The 20,552-nt window shown below is 31.5% G+C and overlaps 1 protein-coding gene across 1 annotated transcript in view; it reads right to left on the minus strand.

Moving 5' to 3' along the window:
• Nucleotides 1-1,414: 1,414 nt before the first annotated feature.
• LOC126884839 (uncharacterized) overlaps nucleotides 1,415-20,552 on the minus strand; it is a 166,762-nt gene continuing 147,624 nt past the window's right edge. Inside the window, exon 3 of the mRNA XM_050651120.1 lies at nucleotides 1,415-3,021. Coding sequence (XP_050507077.1) covers nucleotides 2,610-3,021 — 412 coding nt within the window. The 3' untranslated portion in view covers nucleotides 1,415-2,609. The remainder of the gene's footprint in view (nucleotides 3,022-20,552) is intronic.

Below are 20,552 nucleotides of genomic sequence, written 5' to 3' on the forward strand. Positions count from 1 at the left end.
GCTTTTGTCATTATACGGAACTTGGAGAAAGATGTTGCAGATTTAAATTGTAAAGGGAGATGGACGTATAGTTTTTTTTTGCGGAATATAATATGGATTTCTTTACTAACTCAGTGGACGGGATCGATAAATAGACATCAAATGTTGAATTTCTGGTGGATTAGTCATCATGAGGCCTTGCTGGAAAGATATGTAGGTGTTTATGCATGAATTAAGTAAACAGTTTCTAAAATATATAAAGGTGGAAGTTAAAATCCCGTGATCCTTGAGGTAGCTTCTGCAATGTGTTGTTCTTCTGAGGCCAAACATATATCTTATTGCTCTTTTTTGTAATTTAAAAATAACATCGGATTGGGCAGCTGTACCAGAACCCCAAAAAGAAAGACCATATCGAAGATGAGACTCGAACAAAGAAAAGTATGTTATTTTAGAATATGCTAAATTGATTTCCTTCCAAACAGATCTTATGGCGTAGCAAGCTGAGACGAGTTTCTTATTTAACAAATCGACATAAAGGGACCGTTTGAGGTTGCTATCTAAAAAAATATTAAGAAATTTTACAGAATAAACGGTAGTGATTTATCTGTTATTAAGAAGCAAGGGTTGAAGAGTACGTTTATAGTATAATGCCACTGTTTTATCCACGTTAACAGAGAGTAAGTTAGAGTCAGACCAGGTTTTTATCGCAAGCAGATCAGAAGTTATAGTTGCATGAAGAGTTGCAATAGTTGAGTTGCTCCAAGTGATACTGGCATCATCAGCAAGAAGTAAAAATTTTCCGTCGATTTTTAAACTAGTGAAGTCATTTATAAAGATAATGAAAAGTAAAACCAGTAAGGATGTACAACCAATCACTGTGGATGAACCTTAAAGGAAATGAAAAACGAGAAAGCCACTGTACCTGGAAACATCCTCATTAATTTAATAAAACTCAGACCGTCAATAGTAATAGAATTGTTGGCCGAATATATCACACAAAGATAATGAAAAATAAATAATACAAATATGTAGGTAAGTTATAAATATATTTAATAAATTGGCATATAGAGTGCGCTGGAATAAGTGCTACCCCCCTTATTAACTTATTTATTTTTAGCACATAAGCAAAACGCTAGGATAGGTCGATTTTTAACCCGGCACCTGCCACGTGGCTTTGCAAGGCGCCAACTGCCACGTGGGGTGCTCACAGCACCCCTTAAAAATTTTGTGTGATCTACTTGTTTAAAAAACAAACTAATGCGTGGAGTAACACAAGAATACAAAAAACATGTTTTATTAACTTATTAGCCACTAATATGTTATAAAAGTTAAAAAATAAAATGAAAAAGATGCTATAAGCAAATTAGCAAGTACCAAGCCACAATAAATGAAGTCAAGTAAAATATTTAAAAAAAAAATAAGATTTAGTGAGTATAGAGTCTATATTAATAATTTAAATCAGTTATTTCAATAAAAAATGTAAATTTGACCTGTTTATAAAAAGATACAAAAAAAATAAAACTTAAAGTGCCAGATGATGACACCCCAATTCGACTTTAGAGCTATAAGTTCAGAATGACACTAAATAACCACTTCAAACACTAACATATATATGCTATATAATATTATACAAAGCTACTATGACGCACAGCTCGGTTACCAAACTTGAAATACCAAATATTTGATAAAAATGTGTTATGGGGTGCTGGTAGCACCCCACGTGGCAGGTGCCGGGTTAAAATAATTATAGTATATTATAGCATCAATGTTTCGAACTTTACGCAAATTCTCTTCAGGTGACAAGCATAACTTTGATTTTTTTAAATGCGAAAGTACATCATGTGACACCTAATTTAAAAGCTTTTAAAATACTGATTACAAAAATGTATAACACTTTAAGCTTATTTGATAGCGTAGGAGCAAAATTTCGGTCGAATTATTTTTAAATGCATTTATTTTTTTCGAATCCTGAGAAAACTGATTTTTGAAAAATTTAAATGCAGAATGAAAGATTACATTATTACGGAGGGCTGAAAGTCCCTTAGAATAAACAAAAAGTTTCTTTTGAATGATACATATATTTGAAATTAAAAATCAAACTAAATTTTCTCTTTTTTTCACTCGTGACTTATTAAAATATACATTATAGAAGTTCTCAGGGACTTTCGACCCTTAATAATACTGTAATATTTTATACTGCGTTTACATTTTTCAAAAATACTTATTAGTTTTCTCAGTATTCGAAAAAAATAAAAGCATTTAAAAATAATTCGGCCGAAATCTGGCACCTACGCTCTTAAAAAGGATTAAAGTATTATAGATTTTTGTAATCAGTATTTCACAAGTTTTTAAATGAGGTAGCAGGTATCACATGATGTACTTTCCTATTTAAAAAAATCAAAGTTATGCCTGTTACCTGAAGAGGGATCGCGTAATGTTCGAAACATTTATGCTATAATATACTATGATTATTTTAAAAATCGACCTGTCCGAGCATTTTCCTTATATACCTACTAAAAATAAACAAGTTTATAAGGGGGATAACACTTATTCAAGCGCACTGTATATTTTTTCCTTCAATAAATTACATTTATTTATACAATTTCAAAAATTATTGAGCACTTGACGAGTTACAACCTTTTAATTTTATGAGGTCTCTCCACCATTTTCATCTTCACCGGAACATGAACCTTATCATATTGATAAAAACTACCACCCTCCTTGGACGATTCTTGCAACATCTTCCTTTCTTCGCTACTATATGATGTTGTAACTTCTATTTCATCACTAGCCGCTCTAATTTGTGATTCTTTCATACTATCTCTGTTATAGCTATGACCTGAATCCTTTGCTAAATTGTGAGCACCTTCTTTCGCAGTTTGAATATTGGCTTGCATCACTATAGTGGTAGGGGCTACGGTGGTAGTTTCTACTTGATCGTGGAGACATTGTTGTAGAATGTGGAGAAAGAAGAGGAATGCTAGAAGGGTTAGAGCCGTCATGGCTATGCTGCGGCTTTTCTTTTTCTTGCTATAGTGATGCCTAAAAAGAAAAAAACGTATCAAGCTATAAAAACAGGATAATTATTACTAAACACTATTACTGTTACAGCTGGTTTCAAATTGCTCAAGATAGGTAAAACCTAAACACAGCAATTCAAAAATAATATAGCACCTGGACCAGATCAAATCCGTGCTGAGCTACTTAAACTTTTGGAGATAATATTATTGACTTAACTACTTTCTTTAACAAAATTTACAACGAAGGAAAAATACCAGATGATTGGTGGGAGTCACTGTTTATAACATTACCAAAGAAAAGCAGGTCCACCAAATGCAACGATTTTAGACTAATTATTTTGGTTCAGATACTTTTAAGAATTATACAAAACCGAGTATTCCTTCTGTGCGAATGCAGAAGTAAATGGGTAATAAGCAATTTGGATTTATAAATGGTCTAGGCACTAGAGATGCACTATTTTGTATGTTCGTTCTCTTACAAAAAAGTTGAGACTTCCGAAAGAGCGTTTGTTTGTTTCATCAACTTAGACAAGGCATTCGACAGACTATATCACGATACACTACGATATAGGTTGCTTAAATAAAGTAGAATTAAAAAAAATACTTTTATTGCAATCAAGTAGCCTCTATCCAAATTGAAGTTAGTTGTATTGAAAAACTATTCATCAGACGTGGAGTACGACAGGGTTGAGTTTTGTCGCTAAGTCTTTTTAATCTATACTCTGAAGAAATTTTTAGGGAGGCTTTGGATGTGGATGACAGACAAGACGGAGTAAGACTAGGAGGAGAATAATCAACAATATCAGATAAGCTGACGATTCAGCCTTTCTTGCAGAAAATTTACAAGATCTCAGGACATTAGTAAATCTAGTCAGTTAAGTAAGAATTCACATGTCAAAGACAAATTGGATGGCAATCCTGGGAGACAAAAGTCTATCTCTTTTTTAGGATTGATAAAGCAGCTTGTCAAAGCTTTAACTAAACAAGGTGACTGTTTTAAATAGCTGTGCAGGAAAATAGATAGATAGATAGATAGATATTTATTCATTTAAATAGGTTACCCTAATATACAATAAATGTAGAGAATAGATATTACAAATCATTTACAAAAATCAAATATAACTAAGCAACATCAAATGAAATTAAACAAACTTTAAATAAATTTACAACATATAATACCATACAATACCCACCCATAAAATTAACATAATAAAGTATTACATCACTTGTTTCTAATATACAGCTTAAGTTTGGTTTTAAAAGATTTTAGTGACATTGTATTTTTTAATTCACCTGGTAGAGCGTTAAACTCATTAAAACCCCTGAATACTAATGAATTCATCGTCATTATATAATTTGTTTTTGCTATGTAAATATTCCCCATATTCCTTGTAGAATAATCATGCACATTTTTATTGTACACTATAAACTGCTTAAAGTAATCTGGAGCTACATTATTAAGTATTTTATAAACCAAAATCATTGTATAATAATACAGTTTCTCTTCAATTGTGAACCAACTTAAAGCCTGTAGCATATATGATACAGGTGTAAGTCGATTTGTTTTCAATATAATTCTCATGCCACGATTTTGTAGTTTTTGTAGTTGATTGAGTTTATTTAAATTAAACATATACAATATAGTTGCGCAGTACTCAAAATGTGGCTGAATAATTGAATTAAAAACTGTAATTTTAGCTTGAGTCGATATATTTTGTGATATTCGGCTAAAAAAATATAGTTTTTTCGTTATTTTACGGACAATATAATAAAAATGATGATCAAAATTCAAACAACTGTCAATTTGAAACCCCAAATATTTAACACATCTTACAATATCAATCTTTTCATTTTTTACTTGTAGCAGAATGTTATCCGTATTTAATTGGCTATATTTGTATTTTGTTGTAAAGATTATTGCTTTAGTTTTGGAAATATTTAATTTTAATTTATTTGATGCCAAGTATTTAGCCATTTTTTCTAATGTATTATTCATTTTTTGAATCGCTACTTCAAGGTTAGTATCACTACAAGCTACAAAAGTATCATCCGCAAAAAGATTAATAAATTCACTTTCTACATATAGGTCTATGTCATTTAGATACAATATAAATAAGAGAGGCCCCAATACGCTGCCTTGTGGTACCCCAACATTGATATAATGTTCAGAGGATAATGCCCCATCAAAACGTACTATCTGCTTCCTATCACTAAGATAATCACTTAGCCATTTGTGTACTTTACCTACAAACCCATAATTTTGTAGTTTTGTTAGGAGTATTTGGCGATCAATGGTTTCAAAGGCTCTTTTAAAATCAAGAAAAACACCTACTATGTATCGGTTTTTATCAATATCGTTTTTAAGTTTACAGAGAGTCAATTGTAAAGCTGACTCACATGAATGTTTCTGTCGAAAACCGGACTGATTATTTATTAAAATTGAATTTTTTCCTACGTGTTCTAGTAGTTGGTCATAAACTGCTATCTCTAATATTTTTTCAATTGGGGGTAATGTGTTAATGGGCCTAAATTCACTAGCTTTATTTGTATTCAAAATCTTCTGAATAGGAACAATTGTACTCACTTTCAAAAGTGTAGGAATTCTACCTGTCATTAGAGAAGTGTTTATAAAATTCAGTATAACGTGACCAATCGATTCAAAAATTTCCCTCACCATCCTTGAATTTAATATTTCATGTATGGAGAACTTGTTGTCCATACTATAAACTATTTTACGTAAGTCTAACATTGATAGTGGTTTAAATTCACTCAAATTTAAATATAAATTATTATTGGTATTGGTCCAGAAATTTATTGAATCAATATTTTCGACAATATTTGTTATACTCCTGACAAAATATTTGTTAAAATTTTCTGCAATCTCCAAACGTTCTCTTAATACATTATGCTCCGCATCTATATCAAAACATATACAGCTAGGAATATCAAAGTTTTTAACATTAATTAAATTTTTTAATGTTTTCCACATTTTGTTTGGATCATTTTTAAACCTATCAATTTTCTCCAGATAATACTTATCTTTTTTAGCTTTTAATAAATTAACGACATGGTTTCTATGAGTTTTAAACAATGACCATTTATTTTATTTCTCATTTTCCCGGCAATTTTTGAACTCCTTATATGTTTTATCACGAATTCTAATTTGATTAAACACCTCATTATCAAACCATGGTATATTTGATTTATATTTACACGATTGAATAGGCGCAGTATTATTAATTTCTTTTTCGCAATTAGTTATAATTTCATGAAAAATAGTGTCAATATTTGTTGTATTTAAGTTCCAATTAACCATCATTAAGTTAGTTTTAATAGTGTTTAAATTGTTTTCATTTATATTTCTATATTTTTTTATGATACTGTCAGTAGCTGTTGTATTAAATAAATTGAGAGAAATAATAGAATGGTCAGTTACTTTTGGACAATCATGCACATTTACTGAAATATTATTTTGGTTTGTTAAAACAAAGTCGACTAATGTTGTACTGGTTTCGGTAATGCGAGTTGGTTTTGTTACAAGCTGATTTAAGCCATATATTGAAACTAGATTTTTAAACTTTATAGTATAAAAACTATCACTAAGAAAATCAAGATTAAAATCACCTACTAATACACACTTATTATTCCTAGACAATACACTATCGCATATTTCTTCAAAATCTTCCAAAAATTTCGCATCTGAACTTGACGGCGAGTGGTAAAGACATCCAACAATCCAAGTGGTAGAAATTAAATTTATCCTTATAAATCTACACCAGTAATTACCATGTAAGACAAATGACTTAACATAAGAAAATTCATAATTATTCTGAATATATAACAATACACCACCAAATTCGGACAGTACAAATTCCTGTACTGTCTGAAGCTAAAGCTAAAGAATTAATTTTTACAGGTCCTCAAATTCGAATCTCTCGTCAGAGTCATTGACGGTTTCCTTGGAAACAGTAAGTCTCAAAACTACAAAGAAATTGTAGACAACTTATCGAAAAATATAAAAAACTGGATGCAATATGAGCGTCAAACTTTGTTTTCTGAATTTCCACGTTGACTATTTTCTCAAAAATCGTGAAGCTGTTAGCGAGGAACAGGGAGAGAGGTTATATCAAGACATAAAGAAGATGGAGAGACGTTACCAAGGAAGATGCGATATTAGAATGATGGCTAATTACTGCTGAACCTGGAAGATGGACTCGCTCACAAAAATCCACAAAAAGAAAATTACAAAACGCAGTTTTCACATAAAAAGAGAACTAGTGCAGTCACTGAAGGTTTTCACCTCCGATTTCGATGAACCTCCATCGATTTTCATGAAAATTGGTGAGTAATTAGAGGATACCTCAAGGAACAAAGGTGACATGATGCCAACTTGCGCTTTTACCCTAAGGGTGGATGCCACCCCTTCTCGAGGGTGAAAATTATTTTATTAAAAATAATACCATAAGTCGATAGAGGGACAAATTATAAGCAAAATTTGTTATATAAAGTTATTAAAATAAATCAACACTTTTTGAGTTATTAAAGACCAAAGATTTTATTTTTTCGTAAAAAAATGCATGTTTTAAATTGGTTTTTCACATATAAATCAAAAACTATAAGCTTTTACAAAAAAGTTATTATTACCGAAATTTAAGGTAATAAAAAATTAAATACATTCCTCTCCAAAGAACTAAACTAATGTTAGTTCAAAGTGAGTTATTGATAATTGAATGAGTATTTTTTTCGACGAGTACTCAAATCCACGTATTTAAGCTTAAATAACGGGAAAACGATGCCATGTGTAAAATATTCCTGCTAAACATTTGTCAAAGTACTTCGGAATACCTATCATATGAGTTTCAGAACAAGGTAATAGCGTCAAAATTAAGCAAGTTATAATGAAAATAAAAGAACCGTTTCGAATTTTTTAGGAAAAAGGGAAAAATAAAACATACATTACCACAAAAATTAAAATTTATAGCAATACTTACAAGAACTTCTTTATATTAGCATAAGTAATGTTTTCGAAAATTTTGACTGGTTTAGAATGCATATTTTTGAAAAAAAGATATAAGTTAAAAAAATCATGATTTTTAAAATTATTGTAATTCTCATATTCTTTTGATAATAACTCCAAAACTACTCAATATATGTACAAAATTATATATAACTAAATTTTAGTTTTTTCTATGCCAAATATTTTACCTGTTTTACTATTTCTATAGGGTAAAAAATAACCGAGATAGAAACGTTTAAATCTTAAATTTTGCTGTGGGAACCATGCAACCGAGGTCATTTAACCTTTTATTTTTAAAAAACTAAGGGGTTTAAAAGATTAAGTTTAACGTGTTTAGATAGTACTTGGAATTTACTTTCAAACAGTTTTAGATGAATCTGATATCGTAAACACGAACGGAGTTATTAAAAAAATGATAACAATATTTTTTGGAAAAATTTTTAAAAGATAAATTTTGAAAAAATTTTGGAGCATAAATTTTAACGCTATCAACATGTTCGGGGGCTTATTTAATAGATATTTTTAAGTACTTTGGCAAATGCTTAATAAGTTTATGTTATTAAATGCGTCAATTTCCCGTTATTTCAGCTTGAATCCTTAGAGTTTTTTACTCGCCGAATAAAATACACATTCAATTACCTATAACTCACTTTTAGTTAACATTAAAAGGTTTTTCTAGTAAGGAGTTTATTTCATTTTTTATTAACTTCAATTTTGATAAGAATAACTTGTTTGTAAAACTTACACTTTTTGAGTTATTGATGAAAAATTGGTTAAAAACATGCATTTTTCTCAAAAAAATTAAAATCTTTGATCTTAAATAACTCAAAAAGTTTTTATTCGCCCTATTACATCTACTTTAAATTAGACAACCAGTTATACTGTTACATTATGACTATCAACTATATTACATTTCATTATAGCCAAATTCCAGATTTATTCACTAATTCTTTTACCTTATAATTATTATCTAATAATTTTCTTTTTATTTTATTTTTATTTTTCTTCAGTTTATTTTTCTTTTTTCTTTTTGTTCTTCTTTTTACCAAGTGACGTCATTACCTGTTGGCAAAATTTTCGCTTTCACCGCCATGAAATTTTCATAAATAATTTCATGTGACTATTAATTTAAATTGTTTATTCTTACTCATTTATTTAATATCTAATTAAATTCATTCAGTTAAGTAAAAATATTTTTTATATTTTTTGCATTTCTAAAATACAATATAACTACAAACATATAAAATGCCCTTGAAGGTCTTGTCAATATCCGTTCAATGTCATATTTTAGTCTGTCAGTTTGAGGCCAAGATGAAGACCACTTTGTAATACCGTTGCAATTTAATTTCTTGTGACATCGACTTATTGTCGACATTTTTGTAGCCTAAATGGCATAATTATTATTACATTAAGGTCTTTTGACCTAAATATGTAGCTAGTTCCAACTACTTTGGATCTGAAGTAAGTAACCACATGTTGTAATTTTCCTAACTTTCAGACAGTCAAATTTCATCTTGGCTTTTTTAATACAGTGGTTTGCTTATTTTAGGTTTCTACCACCTGATGATGGACTGATTGGTCCGAAAACGTTTGTGATTTTATCCATCTTGGATCATTTTTAGAAAAAATTTTTTAATAAATTATATACCACCTACCTACATGTGAGGTTTTTACTTCATTAGTAAGTCAAAAAGTTTTGTTTTATTTTAATAATTTTATATAACAAATTTTGCTTAAAATTTGTCCCTCCATCGAATTATGGGGTGATTTTTAATAAAATAATTTTCACCCTCGAGAAGGGGTGGCATCCACCCCCAGGGTAAAAGCGCAAGTTGGCACCATGTCACCTTTGTTCCTTGAGATATCCTCTAACCACTCACCAATTTTCATGCAAATCGATGGAGGTTCAACGAAATCGGAGGTAATAGCTCATATCCACCTTCAGTGACTCCACTAAACTATTTTATTAAAAAAAACGATTGTATAACGCAGATTATACTGCATTTTTATTTTATGAACAACTATTTTGAAAAGAGCCTAAGCGCAAAATTCCGGGCCAATGCTTTTTAAATGCATTATTTTTTTTTCGAATCCTGAGAAAACGAATACGTATTTTTGAAAAATTTAAACTCAGAATGAAAGATTACATTTTTACCGAGGGCCAAAAGTCTCTAAAAATTTTAGTAATGTTTATTTTAATGTTACAAGGGTGAAGAAAAGAGAAAATTTAGCGTGATTTTTAATTTTAAATATCTCCAAAAAAAGAAACTTTTTATTTATTCTAAGGGACTTTCTGCTCTCAGTAGTAATGTACTTAATATTTCATTTTGCGTTTAAATTTTTCAAAAATATTTATTGGTTTTCTCAGGATTCGAAAAAAGTGAATGTGTTTAAAAAGCATTAGTCCGAAATTTTGCACCTACGTTCCTATATCTATAGTTTTGTGTCTATACCTAGTTTCAATAAATATTTTCCCAGTATTTGGCAGTTTCAATGAAAAATTTCATGTGCACTTTTTAGCCTGTTTCTGTTTCTCAAAACTGACTAAGAGTTTTGTCTTACTAATATACAATGCATCACACACCTTTTCCTGAAAACCTGACGTGCTGGAAAGAATAGGTACTATTTAAGCACAGATTCGTGATCAGCACCATATTTACCAGAGTAGATACACCTATTAAACTTAACATTAAACATTAAACTTTTGTGAACATTAACATTTTTCATAAAAAAATGTTAATGTTCACAAAAGGTTGTGTAACATTATCTGCCAGAAATGTTTACAGAATTAGAAAATATTGATGTAAAAACCAATGCGAAAATATTTGATATCAAAAGAATAGATATTTTTGTTACTTTTCAATTTTCTTTCTTATAACTGATAACTTTATTGTAGTGAATGTTTGTCTCTCATATGTTAATAACATAATTTGGACATACTTACAGATTGGAGATCTCCTTAGAAATTTAAAAAATAGGACAAATACAAATAATACTATCTATAGAAATAGTACTTACTCTTCTTGATGGTCACTATGAGAATCATGATCACTATAATGCTTTCGAACCATTTTTGGAGGTGGTGTATAAGGCATAGCCTGTTTTAACACATTACTATGAGCTCCAAGCAACGTACTCATACTCAGAGGGCTCAGTGAAGACATTTTTGATGATTACTTTTTAATATCGATCTAATAATATGTTGTTTAATCTAATGTAGGTACATTAATACAACACTAAACAAATAAAAACGATTATCTAAGAGAAACACTGCAATTCTATGACTTTTCGCGGTAAGTATTCTAAGATGAGTTTTAGATGAACTGAATTTAAGAACTCGTTTAAAAAAAGTAGAAAAATATAACTGCATTCAGAGTCTGAAAACGATGCTCGAAATAAGTGGCCTGCAATTTCGTGAGCTGTACAGTGCTAATTCATTTCTTTCCGCTAGAGGAACTAGGTTCTGTTTTAGTTGGACTTGAATGATTTGATGTGTTTCTCTTCGTGACAAAAGTGTAATAAGATGTTTTAATTTAGTTACAGAACCTTGTAATTAATACATCGTTTGTTTCATATCTCGCTTCATTATTTTAGTTCATAATAAAAATTGAAATAACACAACCCCACAAAAACAAAAAAATTGGTAAATAAAAAATAATAATAATTAGTGAGTACGTCGAGCTTAGTAGGCCTATGGCTTGATTGACCGTTCTCCTTCATCCCTTCTTGTCGATTACTTTCATCCTCCAAAATATAGCTTTTTAGATCATCTTTTACATCCATTTTCCACCTTGTTCAGGTCGACTTCTTTTCTGACGTCCTCCTACTGTATTCGACAGTAGCATTTTCGCTAGTTTACTTCTTATTACTCCTAGTATGCTGAGTTCCCCATCTTCAACTCCCTCAGACCTTCATTTGTCCTTTTGATCCAAACGCTGTTCTCCATTTTTCCTCCAAATATTTTCGTTCCTATATCTGCACTATTTCTTGTTGCTTTTTGTTTAATGTCCATCTCTCTGATGCATAAGTTACTATAGGCCTAATAACCGTTCTGTATATTCTTAATTTCGCACTCATTGATATGCAAGTGAAGTTTCTAAGTCCAAGAACGATGTTTTTAAAAAAAGGACTTTATTGACAAGGGACTACTTACTACAGTAAAATGCAAAATAAGAGTGCCGCTATACAATTCAAAAGTCTATTTATAAGCTCGGTGACGCCGAGGTGAAGCATGCTGACGCTGTCCTTTTATTATAGGTGAATTAGCAGTTCTGGTTTCTTAACTTGCATTTTTATTTCTTAGTCATCATTCTCTTTGCCTTATCCCTATGCGGGGTCAGCTTCCCTAATTGCATTTCTCCACACAATTTTATCTTGGGTCATATCAATGTTAATCCCCTTTACCAACATGTCCTGCCTTATCGTCTCCCCCAGGTCTTCTTTGGTCTTCCTCTCCTACTCCTTCCAGGAATCTGCACTTCAGCTATTCTTCGTATTGGGTGATTAACGTCTCGACGTTGAACATGAGCAAACCATCTTAACCTATGCTCTCTCATTTTGGCATCAATTGGTGCCACACCTAGACTTCCCCTAATATACTCATTTCTAATTTTATCCTTCTTTGTCACTACACTCATCCATCTAAGCATTTTCATTTCCGCCACATGCATTCGTTGTTCCTCTTTCTTTTTCACTGCCCAACATTCAGTTCCGTGCATCATAGCCGGTCTTATGGCTGTCTTGTAGAATTTTCCCTTCAGCTTCATTGGAATTTTTCTGTCACACAACACACCACTCGCTTCTTTCCACTTCATCCATCCAGCCCTAATTCTACTGAATGCATCTCCATCTATTTCTCCATTACTCTGTAATACCGATCCTAGTTACTTAAAACTATTGCTTTTCACAATCATTCCACCATCCAAAGATACCATTTTATTTGTAGTAACTCCATCTTTAAATGAACATTCCAAATACTCTGTTTTTGTCCTACTAAGTTTTAAACCTTTTTCCTCCAGAGCTTGTCTCCACTGTTCCAGTTTTTGTTTTAAGTCTCTTTCACTATTTCCTATTAACACTACATCGTCAGCATACATTAGGCGCCATGGAATACTACCCTGTAGTTTCGCCGTTATCTGGTCCAAAACTAATGAGAATAAATAAGGACTAAGCACCGAGCCTTGGTGCAATCCTACTTTCACCTGAAATTTATCAGTCTCTCCCACACCTGTTCTAACACTAGTCGTTACTTCCTCATACATATCTCTCACAATCTTTACATATTCGCCAGGAACTCCTTTCTTATTGAGTGCCCACCACAGAATCTCTCGAGGAACTCTATCATATGCTTTCTCAAGATCAATGAATACCATATGAGCGTTGGTCTCTTTATTCCTGTATTTTTCCATCAGTTCCCTTACAATGAAAATTGCATCTGTTGTTGATCTGCCCTGCATAAAGCCAAATTGATTATCGGATATATCGGTTTCTTCACGTATCCGTCTGTCAATTACTCTCTCCCATATTTTCATGGTGTGGCTAAGTAGTTCTATAGCCCTGTAGTTTGTGCATTGTCTCCCCTTTTTTTGTAGACAAGTACTAATATACTGCTTCTCCATTCGTCTGGCATTTGTCCAACTTCCATAATTCTATTAAATAGACCTGCTAGCCACCTTGTTCCTGTCTCTCCCAATGCTCTCCATACTTCCCCAGGAATATCATCTGGTCCGACTGGTTTTCCTTTCTTTATTTTTTGAAGCGCTTGAGCCACTTCCTCGTTTGTTATTCTGGTAACCATTGCTGTTACTGTCTCCGTTAACTCCACAGGCTGTCTGTCAAATTCTTCATTTAATAAACTGTGAAAGTACTTTCTCCATTTTTTTTGACATCCTTTTCGTGAATTAGTATTTTATTAAAAAATCATCCAGAAGTAAAAAACTTCGTTTGTACAATGGTATAAAAAAAGTTTATTAAAAACTATTAAAAGTCATCCAAAAGGATTTGCAAAACGTTTTCGATCTAGATCAGATCATCTTCAGTGCGTTCTGCCTAGTACATGGAACTAGCAACCTTATGAAATAGGTAACATCGAGAAATATGATTTACATGATAACTATATAATATTTATAGCGACTCCAAGTCGATGTTAAAAGAATAAATGTGTTAGGAGTGCTCAAAAGGCAACATGGTTCCCTGCTCGATAAAAAAAATCTTGGTTCTTGCCAGTTCAATGGACACAGACCAAGACTGAAGACAAGACTTTATCATGGATTGGTATATCCTCTCTCTTAATATTTTTTAGTTTTTTTTCGTTGTTCAGTCTACTCACTTTCAAAACCTTTTGATCCTAATTCCATCATTCTTACTCATAATTTACTTCGCTCTTCTAATTCTTTTCTGCATTCGTCATCGAATCATGTTTTCTCCGTTTTCTAAATTACTTCTCTACTGTTTTCGGCTGCGTTTACCGTATGTCTCTTAATTCTTCCCCACATTTGTTCTAGATTGTCTTCTTCTTCTTCTTTGGGTTTGTCCATCTCCTCGTTGAATGCTTATTCGCAATTTCTTTTTTAATTTTCTGTTATGAACCTTTTAGCCCCATTCATTCTTCGTTTTTCTGTGTTTAAGTTCTTCAGATTTGGTATAATGTTTGATGTTTTCTCCTGTCATAAAGTGGCCAGAGTCTGCGTCCGGCCCTCTGTATGCCGTGATCAGTGCCGGATTTACCACTAGGCCGACTAGGCCTCGGCCTAGGGCCGCAAGCAAAAGGGGGCCGCAGCGTTTTGTAAAAAAAACTTTTTTGGTAAAAAAACTGAATTTTTTTTTCTAAAATTAATTAAGAATTACCGCTACTGTAAATCGAGTACAATTGTACATTACTTTTGTATATAAACAATACAATCTAATTAAAATAGCCAACGTTAATATAAATAGTAACGCTTGCTAGGGTATAGGAGGCTACAGGATATAAAGAGATACAGGGTATAGTATTGCAGGTGGATTGTGGAAAGTTCTAAGAATGTGATTATTTGATGTAACCCACACTAGCATACGGCAGTGCGGGGTACGGTTCATACGGTAAACAAATTTTCCACCTACCTCTACCGAAAGTATACTTTTGCGGACCTGATTTTAGGGAGCAAAGTTGTACTTTTCCTCCCTAGGGAGGTCACGGTATTTCATTCATGAAATATAACTTATTGACGCCCTGTACAATATCTATTTCCTATTACGTAAGTATCTATACATTTTAACGTTTATTTAAAAACACCCTTTATTTTGTATAATGGTAAAAAACAGTAAATTGTTATTCTGATTTAACAATGTTTACATTAATAATTTGACTTATATTTGACAGTTGACAGTTATATTGTACCTACTTGTTGGTTTTAGTTCTAATAAATTTTGTTGGTTAGTTACATAAATATATTGAGTAAAAATGAAAAAATGACTTGTTATTTGAGGAAGGTGGAAAAACCATATGTATAACATGGGAGTAAAGTGTCTTTTCCTCCCTTGAATGATGAAATTTCATTCTCGAGAGGAAAAGTAGCACTTTCCTCCCTTTTTATACAAATAGCTATTTCAAATTAAGAGAATGCTATTCTACTAAACATGTGGTACGATATTTTACAACGTTTTGACAAGAGTAGTAAAACATTGCAAAATACTGCTACAGACTTGAATGTGACTTGCAACATATAAAAATCTCTAAAGGAGTACGTATTGAGTCTGAGAGACAACTTTGATTCCTATGAAAAAAGATTCAAAGAGTTGCATAAAAATGAAACCTATGTTCTTGAAATAAAAATACGCCCGAAAAGAAAAGCTATCCATGGCGAAGACAAATAAATTGAATCCACTGAACCCCATTTTAATGGCAAAGAAGACATAAAGATTAATACATTTAATGTTGTAATTGACAGGCTTTATTCAGAATTGAATGAAAGGTCCGAAGTTTCTTTCAGTCTAAATTAAGAATTTCACTTATAGTCAATTTCCAATGAAAAAATCAGGGGAAAGCTGCTATTTTGGCTAAAAAGTATCGAATCGACATAGATGGTTACTTTGGAGAAGAGTGTGTACAGTTCAAAGGCTTTGTTAAAGGTATATTTGATGAAGAAAGAGAACGTCATGATAACAAGATTGCCAAACCTCCGAGGAATACACTTTTTGAATGAGTATCTGAAACTCATTCGTGAAAAACAAGTTAACAACATTATTTCCTAATATGGATACGGTTTTGCGCATTCTACTATGCATGATAACATCTAATGCATCTGGAGAAAGATCATTCAGCGTGTTGAAAAGAATCAAAAACTACTTGAGGAACTCGACTTTTAACAAAGATTCTAGATTGTCTATACTACAATCACAATAAAGATGCACTAGAAATAAACAAACCAAAACACGTTGAATGTTACGAGGAGCACTCCCGAATCATGATTTACAATGTATATAATATACATTATAAATCCCAAATAATGATTGCCAAAGTTTATATATTATAAATCATGATTCGGGAGTGCTCCTGGTAACATTCAACCTGTTTTGGTTTGTTTATTTCTAGTGCAACTTTATTTTGATTTTATTGTGGTTTGGCTAGTTTTGTTTCAATTGCCAAGCTTTTTCAAGCCTTTAGACTTTAACGATTTCATTAAAGATTTTGCAGCCAAAAAATATAGAAAAGTGAATGTTTAGAGTTTAGATATGAGATTTATCATGAATATGGAGTGGAGTGCATGTCAATGTTAATCACTAATCCAACTTTATCCAAATTAAGAATATGCCATTGACGTTTTTCAGTATAAGAGAATAATGTGAGAACTGAACGATCTACAAGTTTATTAAAGTTGTATTCTTAATATTTTTATTTTTCAGTACCGTAGCCATTACTATTACAGTTCATATTATTTTGCTTGTTCTTTTACTTATAATGTCTTTTCAACTCGGCTTTTTTTAGTCTTTTGTTATCACCTGTACTTTTCCCCCCAAATGAAACAAATGTTATTTAATTTTAACAATTAACTGCAATACTAATTTATAATAAGTATAATAATTTTAGCAATATTAATAATTTTACAAATAACTGCTGTTTGCTAACTTTCTGAATTATATATTTTCTATAAATACCTAATAGAAATTGTTGTTGGAGCTGTTGGGAGTTTGTTTAAATTTAATTACATACTCGTGAATTTATCGGGGGCCGCTCGGGGTAATTTGGCCTAGGGCCGCAAGTACCCTAAATCCGGCACTGGCCGTGATGTTAGTAATACACCTTTCTTCATCCTCTTCAATAAGTACATGGTTGATCTGGTTTCGATTGCTTTTCAATTTTTTTCGTTTTTCTTTTTTTAATCTACTTCAAATCCTTCATGAGCTAAATTGTTTTCTCTTGCTCAATTTTTTATGTGTGTCTAAATTAATAGTACATTATTTGAGGGTTTTTGATGTAAATTTTAAAGAACCGTTTGGATTGACATAAAATTTGGCATACGCATAGCCAACATGCCAAAGAAAAAAGTGATATTGTGCCGATGTGTGCTTTTGCACTGGGGGTGTTTCACTACTTCTCGGGAGTGAACAATATACGTTCAAAATAAGTCCGAAATTGGATAAAATGCCTAATTCTAAGCAACTTTTATTCTATACAGTTTTTTCACCAAGTTAATAATTTTCGAGTTATTTGTGAGTTCATTTTTCAACAAAACAAACACGTTTTTAGACAATTTTTCACAAATAATTCAAAAAGTAAATATTTTATGGAAAAAACCGTTGTTAGCAAAAGTATAGCTTGTAAAAAAGTGAAAAAAAATGGTGTATACATGAAGTCTCTAGACCTAGTAGAAACAAAGTTATTGCTAAAGAAAAATAGGTTCATATTCGCCAAACTTCAAATAAATATATTTCAACGTGAAATAACCAAAAAATGAAGCACTTTTTGGAAAAAACTCATTATAACTTTTTTAAAGAGTTTAAAAAGCTTTAGGTCCATTTTTATAAAAAAATATTCTTTTATCAAATGTGAACAAGTTACACTCAAAATACAGTTGGTCCGTTTTGATTTGGCATAAAAAAATCGGGAAAATCACCCCATAATTAACAACTTAAATAGAATTAATCGTTACCGCTTCACATGTTGCTTTATTTATGTTGTGTCTATATGATCTGTAAGTTTCATCGATTCAACGTGCTTATTTTGAAAAAAAAAATGGTTTCAAAATAAAAATTTTAAAATTTTTAATTTTGAAAAAAAAGCTCTTTTTCAAAATAACTTAAAAATTATTAGTAATACCAAAAATCTTAGAAAATAATGAAATGTACTTTTTTCTTTTCTGAATATTTTGGGACTTTTGTTTTCCTATTAGACAAAAATCGGTTATGCTATGGCTGTTCAAAGTTTGCATACACTCGGAATTAGTGACTCGTTCAAGCCATTTTAAATATGTACAGACTTTTCAAGAATAAGCACTTTGATCCGCTGAGACTTACAGATCGTATAAAGTATAAGGAATAAATAAGTAAAGTAGCTTGTGAAGCGGTAACGACTAATTTTATTTGATATGCTAATTAGGGGGTGCTTTTCGTAATTCTATAAAAGGTACCAACAATGTTTTGAGCATAACTCACTTACTTTTAAGGAAGTGGTTTTAAGGAACTTTTTATAAGTTTTTTAAAAAGCAAAAATAAACCTTTTTTAAACACTTTAAAAAACTTGAAATGAGTGTTCCCCCAAAAGTGTTCCGTTTTTTGGTTATTTCTCGATGAAATATCCGATTTGGAATTTGACGAATAAGAACCTACTTTTCATTAGCTACAACTTTGATTGTACTGGGTCTAGAGACTTAATATATGCACCATTTTTTTCATTTTTTTATAAGCTATATTTTTATTAAGAATATGTTTTTCGACAAAATACTTACTTTTTGAGTTATTTGCGAAAGACCGTTTAAAAACGTGGTTATTTTGTTTAAAAATGAACAAATTCACTCGCCAATAACTCGAAAAGGTATTGACTTGGTGAAGAAACTCTAAAGAACAAAAGTTGCTTAGAATTAGTCAGTTTATCTAATTCTGAACTTATTGTGGACATATATTTTTTCACCCCCGAGAAGGGGTGAAATTCACCCCCAGGGCAAAAGCACACAACGGCACAATATCACTTTTTTTTCTTTGACTTATTAGCTATTTGTATGCCCATGTCAATCCAAGCGGTTTTTTAAAATTTAGAGGTTTTGCAATATTTTACCGTTAAAGAACGTACTATAATAGGTTTGGAAAAATTTTTCAAAAAGAAAATAAATGTACACAATATAGGTCTTCATGCCATGGTGAGCAAACACATAAAAGTATATGAATAAACACGAAGGCTCATAAATCTATGCTCCTGACGTTTCCACTGTTTTTATGCACTATAAAAATAATTCGAATTTATCGCACCTAATAAGAAGTATCTTTGTATTCCCACAAAGTGTTGTGGGTCTGTAAAACTCATCATCAATGTTTTTTTTATCGAGTTTCATCTTCTGGAATTTTTAATTGGTATGCGGGGGTGTTGGAGAATGTATGACTGTTTAATATAGTTTTTTTTTGTGAGTAAATAAAAATATAATTAAACGGTAATTTTTTTTGTATTTCATACTCACAACGGTCAACCACGTTAAAATATTGAGAGAATACTAATACACTGGAGTGCAAAATTAACCGGATAACCAGATTTTTCTTAAAAATTGGCGTTTAAAAAAGTTTAAGAAGTAGGTAGGTACCTAACCAATTGAGTATTTCACACTAAATAAGATTTAAAACTATAATTTATTACAAATCAAGAATTTAACAAACAAAAAGAACAAAAAATTCAAAAAGTTTGACAATTTGCAAAAGAAGCAAAAAATCATTTTTAAAATTTTAAATATTTTTTAATGAAAAACGATACTTAGTAGGGATTATTACCTCCACGAACCCTAACTGCGACTCTCATTTCATCAGGCATACTTCAAGTTAAGGCAGAAAATTCTTCCTGGGAGCTTAGCTGCCATTCGCCACGAACTGCTTGGCCTAAGCTAAGCGCTCGTACATATAAGGGAGGTTTGCCAACGTTGACGTCGCGGTTTACCTGAAAAACCAAACCGGCGCGGTTTAAGTTAACATAGAAACTAATGCAACCGCTCAACATCGTACACATGCAACCGCCAGTTTACCAGCGTTTAAACTGGTAAATCGCGGCGTAACCGCCTGCATATGGACAAGCGCTGTCATTAATAATTTGAAACTCAACATGGTTGCATCAAATACGTCGTTCCAAAATATCCCAGGCATGCTATATTGGATTTAAGTATGGGCTCCTTGGGACATGGTAATAACGGAATACCAATTTTGTTGTTTTTGCAATGTGTGGTCGAGCATCGTCTTGCATTAGACGAAGATTTTCTCTAAAAATCTGCTCTTTACTGACTTAAAAGTTGATGATATTGTCATTTTTGCTATTTTCAATAAGAAGATATGTGTACCAAACTGTAAGAACACTTGTAATTCCAGAA

The sequence above is a fragment of the Diabrotica virgifera genome, chromosome 5 (genome assembly GCF_917563875.1).
Source record: "Diabrotica virgifera virgifera chromosome 5, PGI_DIABVI_V3a".
Lineage (NCBI taxonomy): Eukaryota > Metazoa > Arthropoda > Insecta > Coleoptera > Chrysomelidae > Diabrotica > Diabrotica virgifera.